Below are 23656 nucleotides of genomic sequence, written 5' to 3' on the forward strand. Positions count from 1 at the left end.
GTCAGATAGGGAAAAAGCTTAATTATAAAGGCAAGTAGTTATGAGCCAAATACAGGCTTTCTTAATTTCTTGAAAATAGCACATATTTTTTTAAAGAAATAAAGTCATGTTTTTGTGCTTCATATTTGCAGGTTATTAACATAGATGGTGAAGAAGAAATAGAACTTGTACCTACTTTGGAATGGCTATTAGAAAGAAGATATTACTATTTATTACAGCAATTCAAGATATTTTCTAATTTTCGGTGAGATGAATGAAAATAAAACCAATTATTTGTAATATGATCCTGTTGAAATAGTAATTGCCTGGATGACATCTGAGTTCCACTACAGTAATGCCATATTTATGGGGAAATATAGAGGAAAAGGAGTATTCCATAAAAATTTTTTAGATAAAAGAAGTTTACCCATTTAGTATTAAAAATCTTAATTTTAATCTTTTTGGATAAATATTGTAAGAAAAAGATATTTTATAGTCAAGCAAACTTAAATTGACTATAATGACTTTAATTTACCTTTTGTTTTTCATGCATTTATTCATTAAATTAATATTTATTGAAGTATGCTAAGAACCAGGCATTATTCTAGATGCTGGGGATACTGTACTGAACAAACCACACAAGTGTCCTGCTCTTAAAGAACTTAGATTATAGTGGGTGAGAGACGTTAACAAAATACATAAATATGTGAAATGTCAGGTAGAGATGAAATGTTATGAAGGAAAATGAAACAGAGAATTAGGGAGCTGGGGCAGCTCGTTGATTCAAGTTCATCATTTAAAGTTATCTGGTTCTAAGTTACATTACATTACATCAGATCAGGATTCCTGAGACTCTTTGGTTCTTCACAAAGTAGTCCAAGACTGGTTTTTTTTTTACTGTTTGTATCTAGTTCCATAAATTTTGTTTCCTCTCTAATGTCTGTCTTTTCTTGTGGTCTGCTGCTATCTTCTGGGGACTAGGAAAAGAGATAAATAATATTTTAAATTATTACATTTATTATGGTAAACAGTTGAAATGACTACGAACCTAGGGAACTTTTCTGTAAGAGAAGTGAATGGATCTTTTGGCAGAGAAGTTATTCACTTACTGCACAAATCGTTACTGTGTACCTCTTCTGTTCCACTGTTATGGGCACTGGAAATACAACTGTGTAAAAGATATACAGGGTCTCTGTTCCTGTAGAACTTATATTCTAATGGAGAGAGATAGATAAGAAGTAAATAAGATAATTTCAGATAGTGAAAGGGCCAGAGAGATAATAAAACAGAGATGTGTATATGTGTTGCCACTTTAGTTAGGATGCCAGAGATGTGGTATTTAAGCAGAGACCTAAATGATGAAAAGGACACATCCATGTAGAGTCTTGAGAGAAAATACTTCTAGGTAGAGAATATAGCAAGTTCAAAAATTTTTGAGGCAGGAACAAGTTTTGTGTCTATTAAGGTAGAAATGGTGTGACTGAAGAATTGAGGAGGTTGGTAGGAAATAAAGCTGGTTCTGTTATTGTCTGGAACCCAAGTCACATGCAGTGTAGATCAAGAATACATATATTTGCATCTCTATAAATTAGGCTGTAGCAGTGACACTAGATGTTTTTGATTTGGGATCATCAGCTTATGATATTATCCAAAATATTATTTTCTATATTTATTTAAACTCTGTCAGTGTTGGACTTTCACTGTTATCCTTGCCTTGTAATAAATCCTCAGGGTTGCTTCTGCTCTAAATAATTTGCATTGATTAAAATTTTGAAACCTAACTGGGACAAGAATTATCTTTTTATATGACATTTGGCATCAGTAAGTCCACAGTCAAAATGATTCATTTTCTTTATTCATGTTAAAAAAATGTGTTAAATTTTAGTCAGGTTAAAACTTGTAGATTTTTTTATTTTTAAATTTTATTTTTAATATAGTTTATGAAGTTTTTTAAATCACTACTATTATAACAAGTAACATTTCAAATAGGAAAATAAGATAAATATGAAGTTTTAGTGTCTTAAGCTGGCAATGCCACATATATAGTGCAGGGATGACTTGAGCATCATTATTAGCTTTTACCTCATGAGACTTTTTGGAGTATTAGTTTCTGTGGCCTGGTGCACTCATTACTCCATCACTGGGTTCCCCTGTGATTCATCTGGGTTTCTCGGGGTCTTATAGAGTCCTGAGGTACCATGACTCTATGGCTTTGGACTAAAATGAGATAGGCATTTATTTGGAATGCCCCTGTGGAACCTGATTTAGGATGAAGTTACTAGATTTGTCTGAGGCATTTCTGATTTCTAAGGCCGCAAGAATGCCTGTTTGAGTAACATCATGGGTTTCTGTTTGAACTGCTTGGATGGCTCCAGGCCTCCTTTGGTCTTCTTTGATTCAAAATCAGCCAGTGACATCACTAAGACTGACTGCTTGGTTGGTCTACTGGGCAGTCTTTTCCCCACCGTTTTCCCTTCCCAGCCAGCTCTTACCGGCTACATAAGGAATCTCACTTTGGCAAACAAGTATCACATGTCAGTATTTATTTAAGAGTGATTGTTTTTGTCAAGATGGGAAAGACACTGAGGGAGAGATTATGATACAGCACTAGACTAGTCCCACAAGTGCGTAAACTAGGTGGCGATACTCACTTAGAGAAGTCGAGGGAGATTTGCAGAAACAAACTTCATGCGTGGAAGTTAAGGACGATGGGTAGTCACCAGGGAAGCTTTTCAATTTCTTCTCACATAGGTCCTTTGAGTTTTTAAAATTACAAATGCATCTTTTTAGAAAACATAGGTATTAAATAATATCAAAATGACATATGTTATCTTAATATTTTACTTACAACTATACAATGATTTCTTATTGACATATGTTTTCATTATCACTGAAAATTGAATCTTGACTCTTCTTAAAATATGAATTTCTTTTAAAAATAGTAAGCCAATAAATGTATAATGGAAAAGAATATATTTTTATAGTTTTAATCTTTATTGGAATGTTGCAACTAAGTTATATCTCTGTGAGAATTGTAATGACTTTTATTTACATTTGCTTTTTGCTCTATATTCTGTTGATAGTTTGGGAGAAGAGTGATATGGTTTATTATTTACTTTAGGTAACTCAAGATGAATGAAACATATTCTAGAGAATTTTCTAGTATTACTAAGTGTTTACTAAATTTATTCCATGTAAATACATGTTTATGAATATAGAATGTAAGAACTGTTTTTCCTTTCAGAATTAATAAATCATTTGTTACTTGGAAATTGAATGTTAAAAGAATCAAGACAGAGAAGAGCAGGTAAGTCTTGATATGCAATATATTTATAAAAATTTCAAGAGGAAGCCCTATTTTATATATGTAATATGGAAGTAGGTATAAATTAGTTTTCACTCAGCAATTAGAAAGTCACATTTCATAGGCTTTATAATTAAATTTAACCCATCTTATTTTTTTAAAGATGATTAATATTATATGTGTTAAATATAATGTTATATATTATTATATATACAAATATAATAAATACATTATATTTCCCAGTGTACCATTCTGTGGTGTGAAGAAATCATAGTGCTATGAAGGACCAATGATAAGTTCCCTTGGTCACTTGATCTAACTTTTGGCTTCCAAAAAGAGCAGTGATTAAGTCATACAAGCTAGATGACAGTTAATTCTATTTTGTAGGATCTCCAGCAGTCAAGTTTTGTTGTTGTTAGTGAACTTTTTACTTTGAGATAATTGTGATTGAAATGCATTTGTAAGAAATGGTACAGAGAGATTCCATATACCCTTTACCCAGTTTCCCCCACTGGTAGCATCTTGCAAACCTATAGTACAATATGGTAACTGGGACAGTGACATTGCTGTAATCAACATACAGAACGTTTTTATCACCACAGGACCCCTCATGTTACCCTTTTGTATCCAGACTCACTTCCTTCCCACTCCCACTCTCTCCGTAACTTGTGGCAAGCACTAATCTGTTGTCCATATCTATAATTTTGTCTTTTCAAGAATGTTATATAAATGGAATCATACAGTGTATAACCTTTGGGATTGACTCTTTTTATTTAGCATTACTCTCTGGAGATTCCTCCAAGTTGTCACATATATCAGTAGTTCCATTTTTTTTGCTGAGTAGCAGTCCATGATATGAATGTCCTACAGTTTGTTTAACCATTTACCTGTTGAAGTACACCTGAGTGTTTTCTATTTTTGTTTATTACAGATAAAGCTGCTATAAACATTCACATAGAGGTTTTTGTGTGCACATAAGTTTTCATTTCTCTGGGATAAATGCCCAGGAGTGCAGTTGCTGGGTCATTATGATAATTGCTTGTTCAGTAATTTTTAAGAAACTACCAAAGTATTCCAGAATGATTGTGACATTTTTCATTCCCACCTGCAATGTATGAGTGATTCAGTTTCTCCACATACATGCCACCATTTGGAGTTGTCACGATTTTTGGTTTTAGACATTCTGGTAGGTGTGTAGTAATATCTCATTGTGGCTTTAATTTGCATTTCCCTTATGACTAATAACGTTGAATATCTTTTCATGTGCTTGTTTGCCATCTGTAAAAATTCTTTGCTGAAGTGTCTCTTCATGTCTCCTGTACATTTTCTAATTGGATTGTTTGTCTTTGTACTTGTGAATTTTAGGAGTTCTTTTTATATTCTAGATGTGAGTCCTTTGTCAGGTACATGGTTTATAAATATTTTCTCCCAGTCTTTGGCTTTTCTCTTTTTAATTCAAGAATATCTGTTTAGCATCTACTACATGCTAGGCATTAGGCATTAGCATTAGTTAATTGCTCCTTGAAACTAAAAAGTAACTTTTGGGCTCACTGCTTTCCTGACCTGGGTAGGCTCTAATGTGGAGACCTGGGCTTTCACTCGACTCCCCCACTTATTAAAGTTATGCCCTTTGCTGCAAGGGAGGCTGGAGCAAGCGATGGGGATGAGGGGTTGGAAGAAAGGGGGACTACTGCTGGCCATTAGTTTCTTGTAGACAGCATGTAGCTAGGTCATGTTTTAAAATCCACCTGCTGATCTCTGTCTTGTAATTGGTCTATTTATACCATTTACACCGGAGCTTAAGTTAGTCATTTTATTTTTTGGTTTCTGTTTGTTCTCTCTGCTTTTTGTCTTTCTTCTTCTTCCTGCCATCCTGTGGGTACTTAAACATTTTTTAGAATTCCATTTGGATTTATGTATAGTATTTTTGACTGTATCTCTTGTGTAGCTTTTTAGTGGTTGCTGTTGGTCTAACATAATATATACACAACTTATGCAGTCTATGGGTGTTGTCATTTTATCAGTTTGAGTGAATTGTAGAAACCTTGCCTTTATGTCCCTTTCCCCTTCTCCATTTATAGTATAATTACCTTAAATGTTTCCTCAACATACATTTGGCACTATATCAGACAGTGTTTTTCACTTCCATCATCAAACATAATTTATAAAACTCAAGCGAAGAATACATTTTTAAAAATGTATTCAATTTGGTTTATCATGTTCTTTCTTCCTTTTGATGTCCCAGGGTTCCTTCTTTTATTGTTTTGTTGTCTAATTTCTTTTAGAGAACTTCCTTTAGCCATTCTTTTAGGGTAAGTCTGCTGGCAACAAGTTCTATTTGGAAATGTCTTGATTTCCCTTTTATTGAAGTGTTTGAAAAATGTGCACCACTTTCTTCTGGCCTCCATGGTCATTCCAGTTGTTTTTCTCCTATAGATGTTTTTCTCTTGCAGCTTTCAAGAATTTTTCTTTAGTCTTTAGTGTTCAGAAGTTTGACTTTGATGTGTCCTGGTGTGAATTTCTTTGTCTTTTCTGTTTTAGGTTACCCTGGCTTCTTGAATCTCTCTGTTTGCGTATCTTCTGACAAATTTGGTAAATTTTCATCCATATTTATTTAAGTGTTTTTTCAGTCCTTCCCTCTTTCTCCTCTCCTTCTAGGACTGTAGACACAAATGCAAGACCTTTTTTAGATTCCCACTGGTCCCTGAGGTTCTGTTCATTTTTCTTAGTCTATTTTTTCTCTGTTGGTCAGATTGGACCATTTCTATTGTTCTGTCTTCCAGTTCACTGGTTTGTGTCTCTGTTTCTGCCATTCTGCTGTTGAGCCCATCCATTGAGTTTTTTATTTCAGTTATTATATTTTTCAGCTCTAAAATTTCCATTTAGTTCTTCTTTATATCTTCTATTTCCTTGTTTTACTTTCTGTTTCTTTGCTTATTACCACCCAGTGAAGATGAAAGTCCCAGCTCCCTACGCAGCTTTCTCTGAAAACCCTCCAGGGGGCACTCGGTGTGCCTCGTTAGGTCTTGCCAAGGGTGGAACTCTAGGCTCTCCACATGGCCTTTTTTCCCCCTATGATATTTGGCTGGAGTAGAATGGTTATTATTTAAAAGTTTTTTGTCTCACTAGGTTGCCTCTTTCCTGGTCCTTTATCTAGACAGCAGGGTTTTTTGTCTGCACTTGTTGACATTTTCAGGTTGCTGGTTTCTTCAGCTCCAAGTCTGGGATATGTAAGGCAAAAGAAAACCTAGGGAACTTACCACCATGTCATTCCTAGCCAGTTCGACTTCTCTTCTCTACCTTTCAGTGTCCTCTTATGTTTGCTTTGTTTATATAATATCCAGAGTTTTTAGGTCTACTTAGTGGGAAGAATAGTGAAAAGTACGTTTACTCCATTTTCCTAGAAGGCAGGACCTGAGTTTTAATAGACATCTGTGATATGTTTTCTAATACCAACCAGTTCTATCTTCTGTGTGAGTAAATGTTTGGAGAATGTACTTAAAATTTCTCTATTAAGGATAGAATGGAAATTTGTTGGTGAGTTCCTCATAACACCTATACTCAGTCATCAACTGATGCATTATTTTTTTCTTGTCAGATCTCGCCATTACGGCTCCAAATTTTTTCATGCTTTCAAGCCTATAATTATTTTTATAATGCATTCTCCCTAGTTTCTTCATATCTGTGTTAAAATATGCAAAAAAATGGAATACATTTTTTTAAAAGGAAAAAAGAAAGCTTTAAGCAATGTTGAGTAATGTGCATTCATTACTACCTGAATTTGGTCATCATTCTCTTATTAGTAAATACAAAGATTGGGTTTGTTTTTGTGACGTTTTACTTTCTGAGATGTGCCACGTGTCTTTAGTATGATCTCACTTCCTCCCTGTGCTAGATACTTAGAGTAATGTCGATGAACAAATTCTCCCTCAGGAGTAGTTCCATGTTATGTGAAGCCTAGTAATTTGAAACCTTCTTTAAGATAAATAACACAAAGCTTTGAAAGAGGCAGTGAAAATAAAGGGCCAATGAAGCTTCACTAGCTTTGTAGTATAGAAAGCTTTCCACCTGTAAAATGGAAGACAGAAAAAGCTAATTTCTGATCATCATATTTTTTTGTATGTTGTGATTTTGACAACCTGTAAAAATCAGCTGCTGCACCAGGGCTTAAGGAAGGGCGGAAGCCCCCTTTTCTCTTTGCACGCTGTTGCACAGGGAAGTTTGCTGTTTCTGATACAGTTTTCAAGGAGCCTTATCTCTTCCTCTTTTCTCCTCCAGTTCTGTCCTTCTATTCTTTCCAGTGTGGTCAGCAGTGATTTGTCTCACCTTTGTGACCATGATCAGAGCAGCAGAAAGGGGAGAGAGAAGAAAAAGGCCCGTCTTCTCTATTTTAGGATATAGGTGATTGGAGAATTTAAAAAACATTTTCCAAATGGTTCCTAACCTAGTTAATGTTTTTTCCTGTAATTGGAGAAAAGTAAATTGAGAAAATTGATTTAAATTTAAGAAATAGGGGAAATATAATTCCTTTTGTATATCACTGCCTATTATTTCAAAATTATTAGAACTCAGTGGCATAACAGAATAACATCATCACTTCTTTTTCCCTCCTGTTTTGTCCTTACCCAACACACCCAGTACCAAAACCTTGCTTTCAACATAATCAGTCAAACAAATGCTTACTAATCTTTGTCGATGTCATTTAAAATGTGGTACGTATAATGCATATTAACTATAGGCATATGAAACAAATTATACTAGTTATCTCTAGATTTATTCATTTTGAATGAGAGGTAAGTTTGTGGAAATTTTTTAACTTTCAGGTCATTTTTGTACCGCCATCTTTTTTGGGCTGATGAATTATTTCAAGGCTGTTTGCTTTATATAAAGGGACTTTGTGAAGATGCAGTTAACCTCAAAAAAGGTGATGACCACGAAGATAATCCATCTGCCATATGCCTTGTAAAGGTAGGGAGACATTTACTACTATAAGCTGATATTGGTATATAGAAACTAGGAAGAACAAATGGAGTTTTGAATCAAAGGAATACAGATTTCCAGATCTATAAGTAAACCATCCCTATGGACGACTAATATTCTATAATACCTTCAAAGAACGTTATTCCCTTGGGTAGTCAATTTTAATAGTTAACAACATTCCTTATAAATAATTTCTTTCTTACACTTACCCTAAGTTAGGAGGCCGTTTCTTTATTTTCAAAACTCTAAATATGCAATATTATTTATAAATAATCAATTATTTCTAATACATGGTTGATAGTTACCAGCTATTCTTCCCTCAGTAGTGCATGTCAAGAAATTGTCATAAGTTGCAACTCAGAGGTTTTGGATTATGAAATTTATGAATTCTTCTGTTCCACAATTAAGAAACGACTTTCTTAATGAATAATCTAATTTATATAGAATAGTTCTTTTAAAGAAGCTAAGTATGTAGAACTATAAATTTTAAGTGTCTAATACACAACTGAACAGGATTCCAGCAGCTTTTACTTCACTTACCCACCGTGTGCTGGAGATACTGGAAAGTAAAGTTGATAGTCGTCTAGATTTAGAGAAGGAATAAAAGGGTTTGGACAAGTTACAAATTTGACAATCAGCTCAAAAATTAGTTGTTTTGACTGTACACATGTAATAAGATTAATACTTGTAAATCAACAGCTTATTTTTAGAATTATGTGTAGTGACTGATACATACTAGGTGCTCAATAAATAGTCTTTGATGACGTGAATAAATAAAAGAACTAATAAGTGAAGAAAGATGAATTAACCACTATAGATGAAGTATATTTTGTATAGTTATACTGAGAATATTAATGATTCAAAAGGATTAAATTCAAGTTAAGTAGGAGAGTATTTTTGATATGGTTTTAATGTAGAAGTAAATCTATATTAGATTGTTTTATGGGTGGCTGAGTGACCGAATTTATCACTTAACTTAATGATGGGCCATAACGCAAAGGAGACTTTAGAATCTCTCTGAAGTCTATGCCTAAAATGCTAATGGATGGTATTGCTAAGAGTGGCAGAGAAGGGGTGTTAGGACTCTTTCCTGGAGACCTTAGGCCATATCAGCTTTCCCCCAGAACCAAGAGGAAGGGAACAAACCTTTCCAGACAATATGTAAATATTTCTTAATTACCTGTTGTATGCAAAGTGCTGTGCAAAGGAGATGGGTACAAAGTAAAAAATGAAGCATTGCTATTTTCAATCTACTTACAATTTATTGGAAGAGATTATTCTTTACATATAAAAATAATAACTAATTCTAGAGGTAGTCCCTCAGTTTTGCTAATCATTCTAGCTAACCAATTAGCAGAATATAAGGCAAGGGATGTTTACTGGCATATAATACTTGTAAAACAGCTGTGCCACAGAAATTCATAGGACACAGAGATGAGTCTTCTTTGGAGTTAAAATTCGGGCACGTTTGATGAAAGAAGGACATTATAAGCTAGGCCATGCTGGATTGGAGTAGCAGGGAGGAGGGGATAGGGCAGTTAAGTAAGGAACATGAATGTGAGTAAACATTCAGTATGTGTTTGATTTGAAAGTTAGCTTGGGTCTTGATGTTGGGCCGAGAATAACAGAGTAAGGGAAAAGTGGGAGCTGAACCTGCCCTTAGGGCAGGGGCACTCCTAGTGGGGGTTGTTGTGAGGACAGTTTGCAGGAATAGGAGGTTCCAAGACTGTGGTGAAGCCAGGGTCAAATGGAGGGAGAAAAGAGATACGTAGCAAGGAGGACTGAGCCTGGGGTCAGAAATCAGAAGGTGGCCAACTGTGCATTAGGGCTGGGGGCCTATGCGTAGCTGGGATGCAGACGCCAATGAGGATTGATGATGAGGAGATAAGGAGAATGGAGCAAGGTTATGAATGCATATGATGGGATTGTTCAGAAGTTAATGCCAGGAAGGGAGTTCATGAGTGTGCCATTGTACTCTACTGGGATGAAAGCACACCTTCAAAGGGCTGGAATGTGTAGAACTAGAAGGGAAAGAACATATGTGGATCATTTTATCCAAACCTTCACTTTCAAATGACAAACTAAGTCCTCGAGAGATTGTAACTTATGCAAAGCCACAGAATAAGCTCAAAAGTTTGGATTTTTGATTATGTTTCCCATTCAAGAATGATTGTGTTTTTGAGGGCAGTATTTTGAGTGCTTAATAAAAACATAAATTTTTGTGTTTCATCCCTTTTCGGGAAGGGGGCATTGAGTGGTGCTAGTAATCTACAGTTTTAACAAGTCCCTCAGGTGATTCTTATGCAGAGTAAACTTTGAGAACTATTCTTAAAGAACAACTACTGAAAGTTTCTGAACATATCTTAGGAAAATTAATGTGTTGTTGGTTGTGGGAAAAATTGAAAGTGAGGAGACGCATACTTAGTATAGTACTGGAGTAATAAGGACTTCAATTAGGATGTTGGCAGTGAGATCAGAAAGGGAGGGAGATTTTGAGACATAATTTTATTGTAAAAATCAGGACCTAGTAAACAGATATGGGACCAGGAAAGGGAGAACACAAAGAATTAATCCAAAATTTTAAGGCTAAAGCAGAACTTTTCAATCTTTTTTTTAAATTTTTGGAAGCGTACATTTGTAAAGTATTATAGTATAACTAGGGATATAGATGTCTGCATGTTTATTGATAAAAATATATTTTGGCAAGAGAATTAACATCATGTAGGAAAAATAAGAAAATACTGAAAGGAGGAAGAATGACGGGATATACATGAATGGATGAAACATTTTGTTTCTGTATTACCAGATGGAAGTTCAATAGCATAGATGATGGAAGTTTCTCCATGCTGGATTCCAGATAAATTCAGAATAAAATTTGCTTTATTTTGGTTATTTAATTTTAGCCTCTTCATCCTGCATTTAGTGTTCATGTTTTTAAGTTTTACAAACAATTGAGACTTCAAAGGCAAAAGCAATTCCTGGAATTGGTGGTTCCCCTGGGTTCATAGATATTCAAAAATACATCAACTCTTGAATTTTTCTGCTTTGGCTTAATCTTTGTTATAATTAAAATAATAATTATTTTTCTGTCTTTTATCAAGATTTGGTTGATTTAATATGGGTGTTTGAATTTGAAGAACGTGTGTGGCATATAACATATCAAGCATAATGTATACCAAAGGAAGTATAAAGTATGACCCTCTTTATGACATGAAAAGATGATGAAAATATTTTATATCTTTTATTTTGTAAATGAACTTTGACTTTCCAACACTCAACATTTACTGTCATTTAATTAGCTGGATAGGTCTCGAACATATTCTCTAGATGAATTTTGTGAAGAACAGTTACAGCAAGCTACGCAGGCCTTGAAACAACTTGAGAATATCAGGGATAAAGCTATTTCAGAAGTGCAAAGTACAATTTTAAAGGTAATTCTTTAATTATATCTTCTCTATTAGTTTTTATGTACTAACTCGAGCAATTTCTCCAAATTGCATCCCTGGAAAAAGTGTTGGAAATGGGCAGGTAGAGGGACAAATGTAATTTATTAGCCAACCAACTAGTGCTATGCATTTACTAGGTACAAGAGTTTTTCCAGGTGCTGTGTAGAATGCAAATATATATGTTCAGATCTTCCTCAACTTACGATGGGGTTAAGTCCTAGTAAACCCATCAAGTTGAAAACATTGTTAAGTCAAAAATGCTTTTAATGCACCTCATGTACCAAACATCCTAGCTTAGGGTAGTATACCTTAAAGGGCTCAGAACACTTACATTAGCCTACAGTTGGGCAAAATCATCTAACACAAAGCCTATTTTAGAATAAGGTGTTGAAAATCTCATGTAATTTATTGAATACTGTACTGAAAGTGAAAAACAGAATGATTGTCTGGGTACAGAATGGTCGTAAGCGTATGGGTTGTTCACTCTTGCGATCATGTGGCTGACCAGGCGCTGTGGCTGCCCAGCATCACAAGAAACTATTGTACCGCATATCGCTAGCCTGGGAAAAGATTCAAAATGCGAAGTATGGTTTCTACTGAGTGCATATTGCTTTCGAACCATCATAAAGTTGAAAAATTGTGAGTCAAACCATCATAAGTCGGGGACCATCTGTATATGAGTATATGTGTGTGTGTATATATATATAAATGCATATGTATATATATTTACATATATACCTTCAAGATGCTTAAAATCAAACTTGAGCTGACATATAAAGGGAAACATGATTTGTTACAAAGTTCAGTGAGTCCTTTTTTAAAAATAATGCAATGAACAGTTTCCTCAAAACATTTTCACGCGATGTGCTATGACTCACTTCACAGAACTCTTTCCCGTAGCTTCCCTGTATGGGGAATGACAGTGCGTGAAAGCATAACTCACACATGCAGTTTGATAAGGGGCTGATGCAGTATCACCTAGTGATGGACTTGCTGCCTCCCTCTGCTGGTTTGGCTGGATCCAGGTGGCTACTGGCGGCTCTCTGGAGGAATAGATGGACTGGGTATTCCTCAAACCATTTTCAAGTATTGTTTCTCTAAATTGAACTTTTGATAAAATACCGGGTAGCAATGACCTCAACGCTTTATTTCTTGACAAGAAGATGAAGTGCAGCTATTTTTATGTTAACAAAATAAAGCTTCTCATTCCCTTATCTTATTCCTCATCGTCTTAACCTCCCTAAGCCCAATCATATGTAGACAGACTCTGGGATAGTTTGCCCAAGGATAGTATAAATCAACAAGGGATTAACAAAATGTAACTTAGGCCACTGAGATAGTAGTAAAATGTTGTTCATAGTCATTCCACTTTATCCCATTCTACATCACTAGGATATGGTCATAAATATTTAAGAGATTTCCATTTAAATCAATTTCAGATAAGAACCTATTAGACCCACTGCCAATCCTGTTGTTGAAATGCACCAAAATTATTCACTCCATGAAAGTATGTAGATTTAATAAAGATGACAAGATCATAAAATTGAGAATGTGTCCAGACAAAAATGATGTAACTTAACATTGGGAATGGAAGTACCAATAAAGCATTGTGTTCTTTTTTTTTTTTCTTTAAATGTTATCTCTCAAATAGAGGCTCATGCCCTATTTTGACATGGCTCTTTAGCCTACAGACCACTGAGTTGCTGGGTCCCATGCAGCTACATCACTCAGGGAATGTTCCCCCTTTCCCTGTTTCCAGAGTGAGTGTCATTACAAAGCACTGATGTTACCTCTACTATTTTGTTATGACATTTGGTATTTATATACTAAGGACAGTGGTTCTCAAGCTTTAGTGGGCAAAAGAATCACCTAGAAGTCTTGGTAAAACAAGAGATTTCTGTTTTAGTAGGCATGACCTAGGAATTTACATTTCTAACAAGTTCCCGGGTGAAGCTTGATGCTGCCGGTCCTGGAACCACAACTCCAGAATTCCACAGGAGAGTATCGGCAGTTTAAGTGTCCAGACTCAAACTTGATATGTGACTTTAACGTAGTATATAAGACTATATTTATTTCTCACTGCGAATTTCCCTGAGCTCAGTGGAGTCATAGATTTCAGAGAACTTTAGATCTACTTGTTGGAAGTAGACTCACAATTTCAGAAGAGATATGCCGGTTTTAATAAATATGAATCATATTTCAAGTTTAATGGCTATATCCTTTAGGAAGAATTTGAATTTTTAATCATCTGTTCTATCAATTTGACTTGCCAGGAAGACTCAGCATTCATAGAATTTTGGAAATGAATACATGAATTTTTTCCCAGCCTTATTGAGATAAAATTGACATATATCATTGTGTCAGTTTAAGGTGTACAATGTGTTGATTTGATACACTTAGATATTACAAAATGATTACCACCATAGTGTAGCTAATACCTCTATCACATCACATAATTAACATTTCTTTTTTGTGATGAGAACATGTAAAATCTCTCTTGGAAACTTTCAAATATATAATACAGTATTATTAACTATAATCAACAGCCTGTATGTTAGATCCCCAAACTTATTCACTTATAACTGGAAGTTTGTACCCTTACCAACTTCTCCCCGTTTCCTTCAGCCCCCAGCCCCTGGTAACCACCCTTCTACTCTGTTTCTAGAGTTTGGCTTTTTTAGATTCCACATATAAGTGATATTATATTTGTCTTTCTCTGTCTGACTTATTTCACTTAGCAGAATACTTTCAAGGTCCAATCATGTTGTTGCAAATATAAGAATTTCCTTCTTTCTTAAGGCTGAATAATATTCCATTGTGTATATATATATATATATATATATATATATATATATATATATATGTATGTATGTATATACGCCACATCTTCTTTATTCATTTATCCATTGACACATGGGTTGTTTCCATACTTTGGCCATTGTGAATAATGCTGCATGAACACTGGGGTGCAGATATCTCTTTGAGAGCCTGTTTTCATTTCCTTTGTATTTATACCCAGAAGTGGAATTGCTGGATCATATGGTAGTCCTATTTTTAATTTTTTGAGGAATCTCCATACTTTTTTTAATAGTGGCTGCACCAATTTACATTCCCACCAACAGTGCATAAGTGTTCCCTTTGCTCCACATCCTCGCCAACACTTCTCTCTTCTTGTTTTGATGATAACCATTCTAACAGGTGTGAGGTGATACTCATTTTTGTTTTCATTTCCCTTTTGATTAGTGATGTTGAGCACCTTTTCATATATCTGTTGGCCATTTGTTTGTCTTCTTTAGAAAAATGTCTATTCAGTTCCTCTGTCATTTTTTAATTGGATTGTTTAGTTGTTTGCTAGAGTTGTATGAATTCTTCATATGTTTTGGATATTAACCCTTTATCAGATAAATGATTTACAAATTTTTTTCCCATTCGGTAGGTTTCCTTTTCATTTTGTTGGTGGTTTACTTAGCTGTGTAGAAGCTTTTTAGTTTGATGTAGTCCCAATTATTAATTTTTGATTTTGTTGCTTGCGCTTTTGATGTCATCCAAAAAATCACTGCCAAGACCAATGTAAAGGAACTTTTCCCCTAACTTTCTTCTAGAAGTTTTATAATTTTGTGTCTTACATTCAAATCTTTAATCCAATATGAGTTAATTTTTATAAGTGGTGTAAGATAGAGGTCTAATTTCCTTCTGCATATGGTTATCCAGTTTTCCCAACACCATTTATTGAAGAAACCATCCTTTGGCCATTGAGTATTCTTTGCTGTCTTGTCAAATATTAGTCGATGAGTATATACAAGGGTTTATTTTGAGGCTTTCCATTCTGCTCCGCTGGTATATGCATCTATTTTTATACCAGTACCATACTGTTTTGATTAATATAGCTTTGTAGTATAGTTTGAAATCAGAAAGTATGATGCTTCCTGCTTTATTCTTCTTTCTTAGGATTGCTTTGGCCGTTCAGGATCTTTTGTGATTCCATACAAATTTTAGTATTGTTTTTTCTCTTCTGTAAAAAATGCCGTTGGAACTTTGATAGGGATTGTGTTGACTCTATAGATGGCTTTGGGTAGTATGGACATTTTAACAATATTAGTTCTTCTTATTCGTGAACATGGGATAGCTTTCCTCTTTTCTGTGTCTTCTTCAATTTCTTTCATCAAAGTTGCAATGTTTAGTTTATAGATCTTTCACCTCCTTGGTTAGATATATTCCTAAGTATTTTATTGTTTTTGATGCTATTGTGAATGGGATTGTTTTCTTTATTTCTTTTTCAGATATTTCATTATTAGTGTATAGAAACACAACTGATTTCTGTGTGTTGATTTTGAATCTGCAACTTTACCAAATTTGTTTATTAGTTCTAACATATTTGATGGAGTATTTAGGATTTTCTCTATATAAGATCATATCATCTGCAAACTGAGACAATTTTACTTCTTCTCATCTGATTTGGATGCCTTTTATTTGCTTTTCTTGCCTAATTGCTTTGGCTGGGCTCCCAGTACTATGTTGAATAGGAGTGATGATGAGAGTAGGCACCCTTGTCTTGTTCTCCATCTTCGAGGAAAAGCTTTCAACCTTTCACCATTGAGTATAATGTTAGCTGTGGGCTTGTTACATATGGCCTTTTATTATGTTGAGGTGTGTTCCGTCTCTACCCAATTTGTTGCGCATTTTTATCTTCAAAGGATGTTGTATTTTATCATATGGTTTTTTTTGCATCTACTGAGATGATTGTATGGTTTTTATCTTTCATTCATTTAATGGGGTGTATAACATTTATTGATTTATGTATCTTGAACCACCCTTGCATCCCAGGGATATATCCCACTTGATCATGGTGTATGATCTTTTTAACGTGCTATTGAATTTGGCTTGTTACTATTTTTTTGAGAATTTTTGCATCTATATTCATCAGTGATACTGGTCTGTAGTTTTCTTTCCTTGTAATGTCCTTATCTAGCTTTGGTATCAAAGTAAGGCTGACCTTGTAAAATGAGTTTAGGATGTGCCTGCCTCTTCAAGTCTTTGGAAGAGTTTGAGAAGGATTGGTCTTAATTCTTTAAATCTTTGGTGGAATTCACCAGGGAAACCATCTGGTCCTGGGATTTTCTTTGTTGGGAGGGTTTTGATTGAATCTTATTACTTGGTTTTGGTTCTTCCTGATTCAGATTTGGTAGGTGGTATGTTTCTAGTAATTTATCTGTTTATTTCAAGGTTATTTGTTGGTGTATAATTGTTCATAGGAGTCTCTTTTGATTGGAGAATTCAGTCCATTTACATTTAAAGTAATTATTGATAGGTAAGGACTTACTAATACCCTCTTATTGTTTTCTGGCTGTTTTGTAGTTCCCTGTCCCTTTCTTTCTGCCTTCTTTGTGAACTGATGATTTTCCCTAGTGGTATGCTTTGATTCCCTTCTCTTTGTATTTTGTGAAATCTAGCTTTTTGCTTTGTGGTTACAATGAAGCTTACATAAAACATCTTCTAGATATCACAGTCTGTTTTACACTGATAACTTTGATCACATGCAAAAAACTCTACCATTTTACTCTCTCTCCCCTTTTATGTTTTTAATGTCATAATTTACTTCTCTATGTATTGTATGTCCATTAACAAATTATTGTAGCTATAGTTCTTTTTAATACTCTTGTCCTTTAACCTTTATGCTAGAGTTATGTGATTAACACCCCACCATATTACATTTTTAGAGTATTCTGAATCTGACTATATGCTTACCTTTATCAGTAATGTATATTTTCATATGTTTTTATTTTACTAACTAGTATGTTTCTGTTTCAGCCTGAAGAACACCTTTCAGCATTTATGTAAGGCAGGTCTAGTGGTGATGAATTCCCTCAGCTTTTGTTTGTCTGGGAAAGTTTTCATCACTCTTTCATTTCTGAAAGACAGCTTTGCCATGTAAAGTATTTTTGGTTGGGAATGTTTTTTCAGCTCTTTGAATATATCATCTCACTTTCTCCTGGCCTGTAAAGTTTCTGCTTAGAAATCCACTGATAGACTTATGGGAGTTCCCTTGTAAGTTACAAGCTTTTTTTCTCTTGCTGCCAAGATTTTCTCCTTGTCTTGTTTTGAGTTTTGAGTTTTATTATGTGTCTTGGAGAGGATCTCTGTAAGTTGATTTTGTTTAGTGATCTATGAGCTTCATGAACGTGAATATGCAAATCTCTCCCGAGATTTGGGAAGTTCTCTGCCATTTTATTTTTTTTTTTTTTAAAGATTTTTATTATTTCCTTTTTCTCCCCAAAGCCCCCCGGTACATAGTTGTATATTCTTCGTTGTGGGTTCTTCTAGTTGTGGCATGTGGGACGCTGCCTCAGCGTGGTCTGATGAGCAGTGCCATGTCCGCACCCAGGATTCGAACCAACGAAACACTGGGCCGCCTGCAGCGGAGCGCACGAACTTAACCACTCGGCCACGGGGCCAGCCCCTCTCTGCCATTTTCTTTAAATAAGCTTTCTGTCCCTTTCTCTCTCTTTTTTCCCTTTGGAACGCCAATAATTTGCAAATTGATTCTTTTGATGGTATCCCATAGATTACGTAGGTTTTCTTCCCTCTTTTCTATTCCTTTTCTTATTTCTCTTCTGATTGGATAATTACAATTGATCTGTCTTGTAGCTCACTTATTCTTTCTTCTGCTTGGTGGAGTCTGTTGGTGAAGCTCAAGCTCTCTATTGATTCTTTTTTCAGTCATTGTATTCTTTAGCTCCAAAATTTCTGTTTGGTTCTTTTTTATGTTTTCTGTCTCTTTGTTGAGCATCTCATTTTGTTTGAATTGTTTTCTTGATATTCTTAAGTTGTTTGTGTTCTCTTGTAGCTCTCTGAGCATCTTTAGAATAATTATTTTGAATCCTTTGTTGGATAATACCTGGATATCTATTTCTTTGGGGCCAGTGACTGGAGGTTTACTATATTTCTTTGGTGGAGTCATGTTTCCCTGATTTTCATGATACCTGTAGCCTTACACAGGTGTCTGTGCATTTGAAGAAGCAGTCTCCTCTTCTAGACTTCATGGACTGACTATGGTAAGGGAATGCTTACATCTGTGGTTGGGGCATGCTGTGACCCTAGGTCTAGTGGTGCAGGGTGCCAAATGCAAGAGCTGTTTGGGGTCCTTAGTGGTGGCTCCAGATCCAGTGGCTAGGGACCAAGGTGGGCAGTGGTGGTGGCCAGAACTGGTGGTGTGCACATACTTGTCTGTTGGGGCTATCTGCAGGTGCCTATGTACTGGCAGGGGCCAGCTGGAGATACACACATAGTGGTGAGGACCAGGGCAGGCAGCAAAGACCAGGATGACTGAGGGTGCACTGGAATCTGCTGGAACCTGCCTGTCAGCATGTACTACTGGCTGCTGGGTCTCAACACAGGTGCATGGTGGTGGAGGCCCATGATGGGGGTCAGGCTGGGGGCATAAAGGTGTTCAACTGGTGGGGCTAGCTACAGGTGAGCACAGTGGTGCAGGCCAGTGACCAAAGACAGGATCTGATCCAGGCCGGCAAGCATCTGTGGGGGCCCTGGCTGTCATGTGTGCTCTCCCATGACTGCAGAGTCTCCCCCTGAGCATGCACACGCAGTGGAGCTTGGTGATAGGTGTCAGGCCAGTGGCATGCAAGTGCACAGCTGAAGGGGCTAGCCCTGGGCACATACATGATGGTGGGGGTCAACCAGGGAGGTCTAGGCTGGTGTCTTGCATTCATACAGCCACAGAGGCCTGAGCTGGCTACCAAAGTGGTTCCCAGGCTCTGGCAGGGGCAGTGGATTGGGGAGAGGGAGCAGGGAGGGACTTGGGCAGCTGGCATCAGTGAATATGAATACCTGTGAGGCAAATGCTGGTGAAATCTGCTGGTGATCTGCAGCAGCTGTGCTGGCCATTGGTTCCTTCTTCACTGGCAAAAGCTGCTGTGTTTGTCTGTTGAGCAGGACACTGTGAACCATGATCATTCCCGCTGTGTGGCTTCTATTACAGTCCCTGTTTCTTTTTCTTGTTCTAGCCATCTCTGTACATCTCTGCTTTGCTAGTCTGAGGGGTGGGTTGAAATCAAAGTGGGACCTTTGTGCAGTGCCCCAAAGTCTAGGGAAGCTGTTTGCTTCCTCCACTCTTTCTTTCCTGGCAAGGGGAGCTCTTTTTAGTTGGGGACTTCCCTCTTGGTGCTGAGCAGTGCCAGCTGGGGATGGAATGATGCAGACAAATTGAAACTGTCTTCCTTCTCTTTTTGTGTGGCTCTTCTCAGGTTTTTTGTTCCACTGTGTCGCTGAAGTTTCTTAAGTGGACTCTCAAGCTCTCTTAGAGCTGCTTTTGTTCATGGATAGCTATTTAATTGTTGGTCTTTGTCAGGGGACAGAGGCTGGGGTCTCCTGCTCTACCACCTTGGATGAATTTTTTAAACTGTCCTGAGATGTCTGACTACTCTGGCTAAAGTCTAAGCTAGTGGTTCTCAAACAGGCTGCACACTGGAGAGCTTTTCATAAATATTGATATCTGGGACTACCCTAGACCAATTTAATCAGAATTTCTGATGATTGAGTCCAGGCAGCACTATAAAAGCTCCTCAGCTGAATCTAGAGAACAGCTAGGTTGAAAACCATTCTGGGCAATATTACTGCCTTGCTCTGGAAAAATATAGCACAGGTATAGAACTGATGGAATGGAAACCAAGAGCCACCATCAGTGATGTAAACCTAGAGTCAGAATTGAGATGGGCCTCACCCGTAATGTACCCTGTGATGACAGGGAATAGTTAGCCTATCAAAAGCCAGCATCTCCCTCAGCCTCAGCAATGTTCAATAAAAAGACCAGCATTACCAGGCCTATCACTATATACTTTTGTACTGATACAGTTCTTAAGCTATATAAAATGGTTTTGGTACCAGTGCTAAAAATTTTTATTTTGAATGGATAATAGGCTCTACTTTACAATTTTACCAATTAAAAATCCATGGGTTGGGGCCAGCCCAGTGGCGCAGTGGTTAAGTTCGCACATTCTGCTTTGGGGGCCCAGGGTTCACCGGTTCAGATCCTGGCACATGTTCAGAACATGGCACTGCTTGGCAAGCCATGCTGTGGCAGGCGTCCCACATATAAAGTGGAGGAAGATGGGCACGGATGTTAGCTCAGGGCCATTCTTCCTCAGCAAAAAGAAGAGGATTGGCAGCAGATGTTAGCTCAGGGCTAATCTTCCTCAAAAAAAAAAAAAAAAAACAGTTACAAATTATGTAATAAAAATTATTTTTAAAAAATCCATGGGTTATGCACATAACATTTTCAAATCATGTGGCCACTCCTAGGAAAACATAACCTTTCAAAAAAAAACATAACCTCTTAATAAAGTTAGTATTCCATTTGTCAGGCCCAGTGTGGTTGTACCCACTCCCACAAAAAGGTAGAAATTACCCTTTTTTAGCCCAGTTTCTTTAAGCAACTGTTGTATCACTCAGGAACTACATCACGTTGATAAACCATTCCTCCAGAGGGTCAGCCAGTATTGGAAAAAAACTTGTCAAACTGGTAAACAGCTGACCTAATTAATTTTAAGAAAAGAAAATACAAATGAATAAAATAAAACATAAAGAGAGGTAACATAAAAAACTAATGCAATTATGTTTTTAAAAATTAGAATACAAGTTGAAAAGGATGACTACCTACCAAGTATTTAAGTATCAGTAGGGCAAAAAATAAAAAGCATGAACAACCAATAAAAGAACAAAAATTGGAAATGTTTTTAGAATTTTAAAGGTCCATCAGTAATAAAAAAATGTTTATGTGTCTAGAAGGAACCATTTTGAGTAATTTCAGGATTATTTTTAGGAACACAATTTAGAAGTGTTTGGTGGTACTAGTAGTACTGATGCCATCCTCTTTTGATCAAAATATGCCATTCTTCAGTAACCTACTAAGTCAGTTATCTTGAGAGATATTATTTAAAAAATAAAACTCTAACATCAGATTTAATGAACTTAAATTTTTTCTTAATTCTGTATTATGTAGCATATATGTGTTAAAAAATAAGTCTAATTGCTATCCTTGGCATAAGGGAGACAGTGCTGGACTGGGTTTTAGGAAACCTTATATTTAGACTTGACTCTCCCCCATTGGTAACTCTCCATGTATCTGAGGAGGGTCCCTCTATGTAGGAACACGTAGCTATCCATTAGGTGTACTTCCTGTTTGAGTTCCATAAACTTACCTGCTTATAAATGTTTGAGTACCATAAACTTACCTGCTTATAAGTGAGACACCAAACTTCACAAGCTTCAGAACATGAGTTGTTTTCTTTTTGTCTGATGTTTAAATACAGTGTAAGCATGAAGTAAAGTTTTAATGAAAATTGTTGATAATATTTAGTTCCAATATGTTATTCAGACTAATAAAAATACTGTAAATTAGAAATGCTGTATTAACATAGGAAATCATCACTTATCTCTTAATTGTTTATTGAATTGTAGGTTGCAGAAAAGAAAGACGTTAAAGAATATTTTGAGTCAAACCTCTCTGAAGATGACACACTACATTTCAAGCTGCCTATATATCGATGTTTACTAGAAACAATTTTGAGATTTCTGATGCTGGTTGACTACATATTTCAGGAACTCATCCGTCAACTAATGAACACTGCAGTCACACTACTTCTGGAATTATTTAATAGTTCTGCTAGAATGCCGTTTTCAGTGGAAAAAAAGAATGAAAACCTCATCAAGTAAATCACACTTTTTTGACTTACAAAAGGAATTTGTAATCATAATGTAATATATTGCCACTCACAGAAGAAATATCCAATAATTTAAGCTAGAATTTGAAAATTCTCCTTGTAGCAAGTTATATGTACTCAATTTTTGCAATTATCTGAACTTATTATCTGGTAATACTTTACTTAATACTGTCCATAACATTTAGGAAAATTTCTCATTTTTTTTCCAAAATTCTGCATAGGTCAGGTTGGCCTATAAAATACAGGAAGACCAGTCAAATTTGAAATTCAGATATTCAACAAATAACTTTTTAATATAAGTATGTCTCAAATATTACCTATACTAAAAATTATTATTAATCTGAAATTCAAATTTAACTGGGTGTTCTGTATTTTTATTTGCTAAGTCTGGCAGTTCTATGCGTAGGTATTCATGTGCTTATTGGCTATTTATATGTCCTCTCTGGGAAAATGTCTATTGAAATCTTTTGTCTATTTTTAAATTGTTGTCTCTTTATTGGTGAATTTTAAGAGTTTAAAAAAAATATTTTGGATACTAGACCTAACTATTGCCAAATAATAGATTATTTGCAAAAGTTTTCTCCCATTGTGTTGGTCATCTTTTCACTTTCTTGATAATATCCTTTGGAGCACAGAAGTTTTTAATTTTGAAGAAGGCCAGTTTATTTTTCTTCTTTCATTGTGCTTTAGGTGTCATATCTAAGAAATCATTGTCTAATCCAAGATCATAAAGATTTATACCTATGTTTTCTTCTAAGATTTTACGATTTTAGCTTTTGCATGTAGGTCTTTGATGCATTTTGTGTTAATTTTTGTACGTAGTGTGAGATAGGGGTCCAAATTCATTCTTTTGCATATGGTATAGAAATAGATAGATATGATATAGATATGGTATAGAAATAGATTAGCTAGCTAGATAGGTAGGTAGTTAGGTAGACACATCCATCCATACATACATCCATCCATACATACATATAGAATACAGATATCCAGTTATCCTAGCAGTCTTTGTTGAAAAGACTATTCTTTCTCCATTGAATTTCCTTGGCACCCTAGTTGACAATCAGTTAACCATAGATGTATGAGTTTATTTCTAGAATCTCACTTTCATTCCATTTATCTATATGTCTGTCCTTATGCCAGTACCACACTGTTTTGATTATTGTAGGTTTGTAGTAAGTTTTGAAATTGGAAAATGTGAATCTTCTAATGTT

General features: G+C 35.7%; 1 protein-coding gene and 1 long non-coding RNA gene across 2 annotated transcripts in view; one reads left to right on the plus strand and one right to left on the minus strand.

Moving 5' to 3' along the window:
* The window catches only part of DNAH14 (dynein axonemal heavy chain 14), a 396896-nt gene that overhangs the window by 37784 nt on the left and 335456 nt on the right, over nucleotides 1-23656 (plus strand). Inside the window, exons 6-10 of the mRNA XM_070501636.1 lie at nucleotides 132-244; nucleotides 3224-3286; nucleotides 8107-8251; nucleotides 11563-11694; nucleotides 22180-22430. Of these exons, the coding sequence (XP_070357737.1) occupies nucleotides 132-244; nucleotides 3224-3286; nucleotides 8107-8251; nucleotides 11563-11694; nucleotides 22180-22430 (704 nt within the window). The remainder of the gene's footprint in view (nucleotides 1-131; nucleotides 245-3223; nucleotides 3287-8106; nucleotides 8252-11562; nucleotides 11695-22179; nucleotides 22431-23656) is intronic.
* Nucleotides 244-23656, minus strand: part of LOC123282209 (uncharacterized) — a 143394-nt gene continuing 119981 nt past the window's right edge. The window contains exons 6-7 of the long non-coding RNA XR_011499484.1: nucleotides 21128-21254; nucleotides 244-20914 (exon numbers count right to left, since the gene is read on the minus strand). This is a non-coding gene — a long non-coding RNA (uncharacterized lncRNA). The remainder of the gene's footprint in view (nucleotides 20915-21127; nucleotides 21255-23656) is intronic.

Source organism: Equus asinus, chromosome 30, assembly GCF_041296235.1.
Source record: "Equus asinus isolate D_3611 breed Donkey chromosome 30, EquAss-T2T_v2, whole genome shotgun sequence".
In the NCBI taxonomy this organism is placed as follows: Eukaryota; Metazoa; Chordata; class Mammalia; order Perissodactyla; family Equidae; genus Equus; species Equus asinus.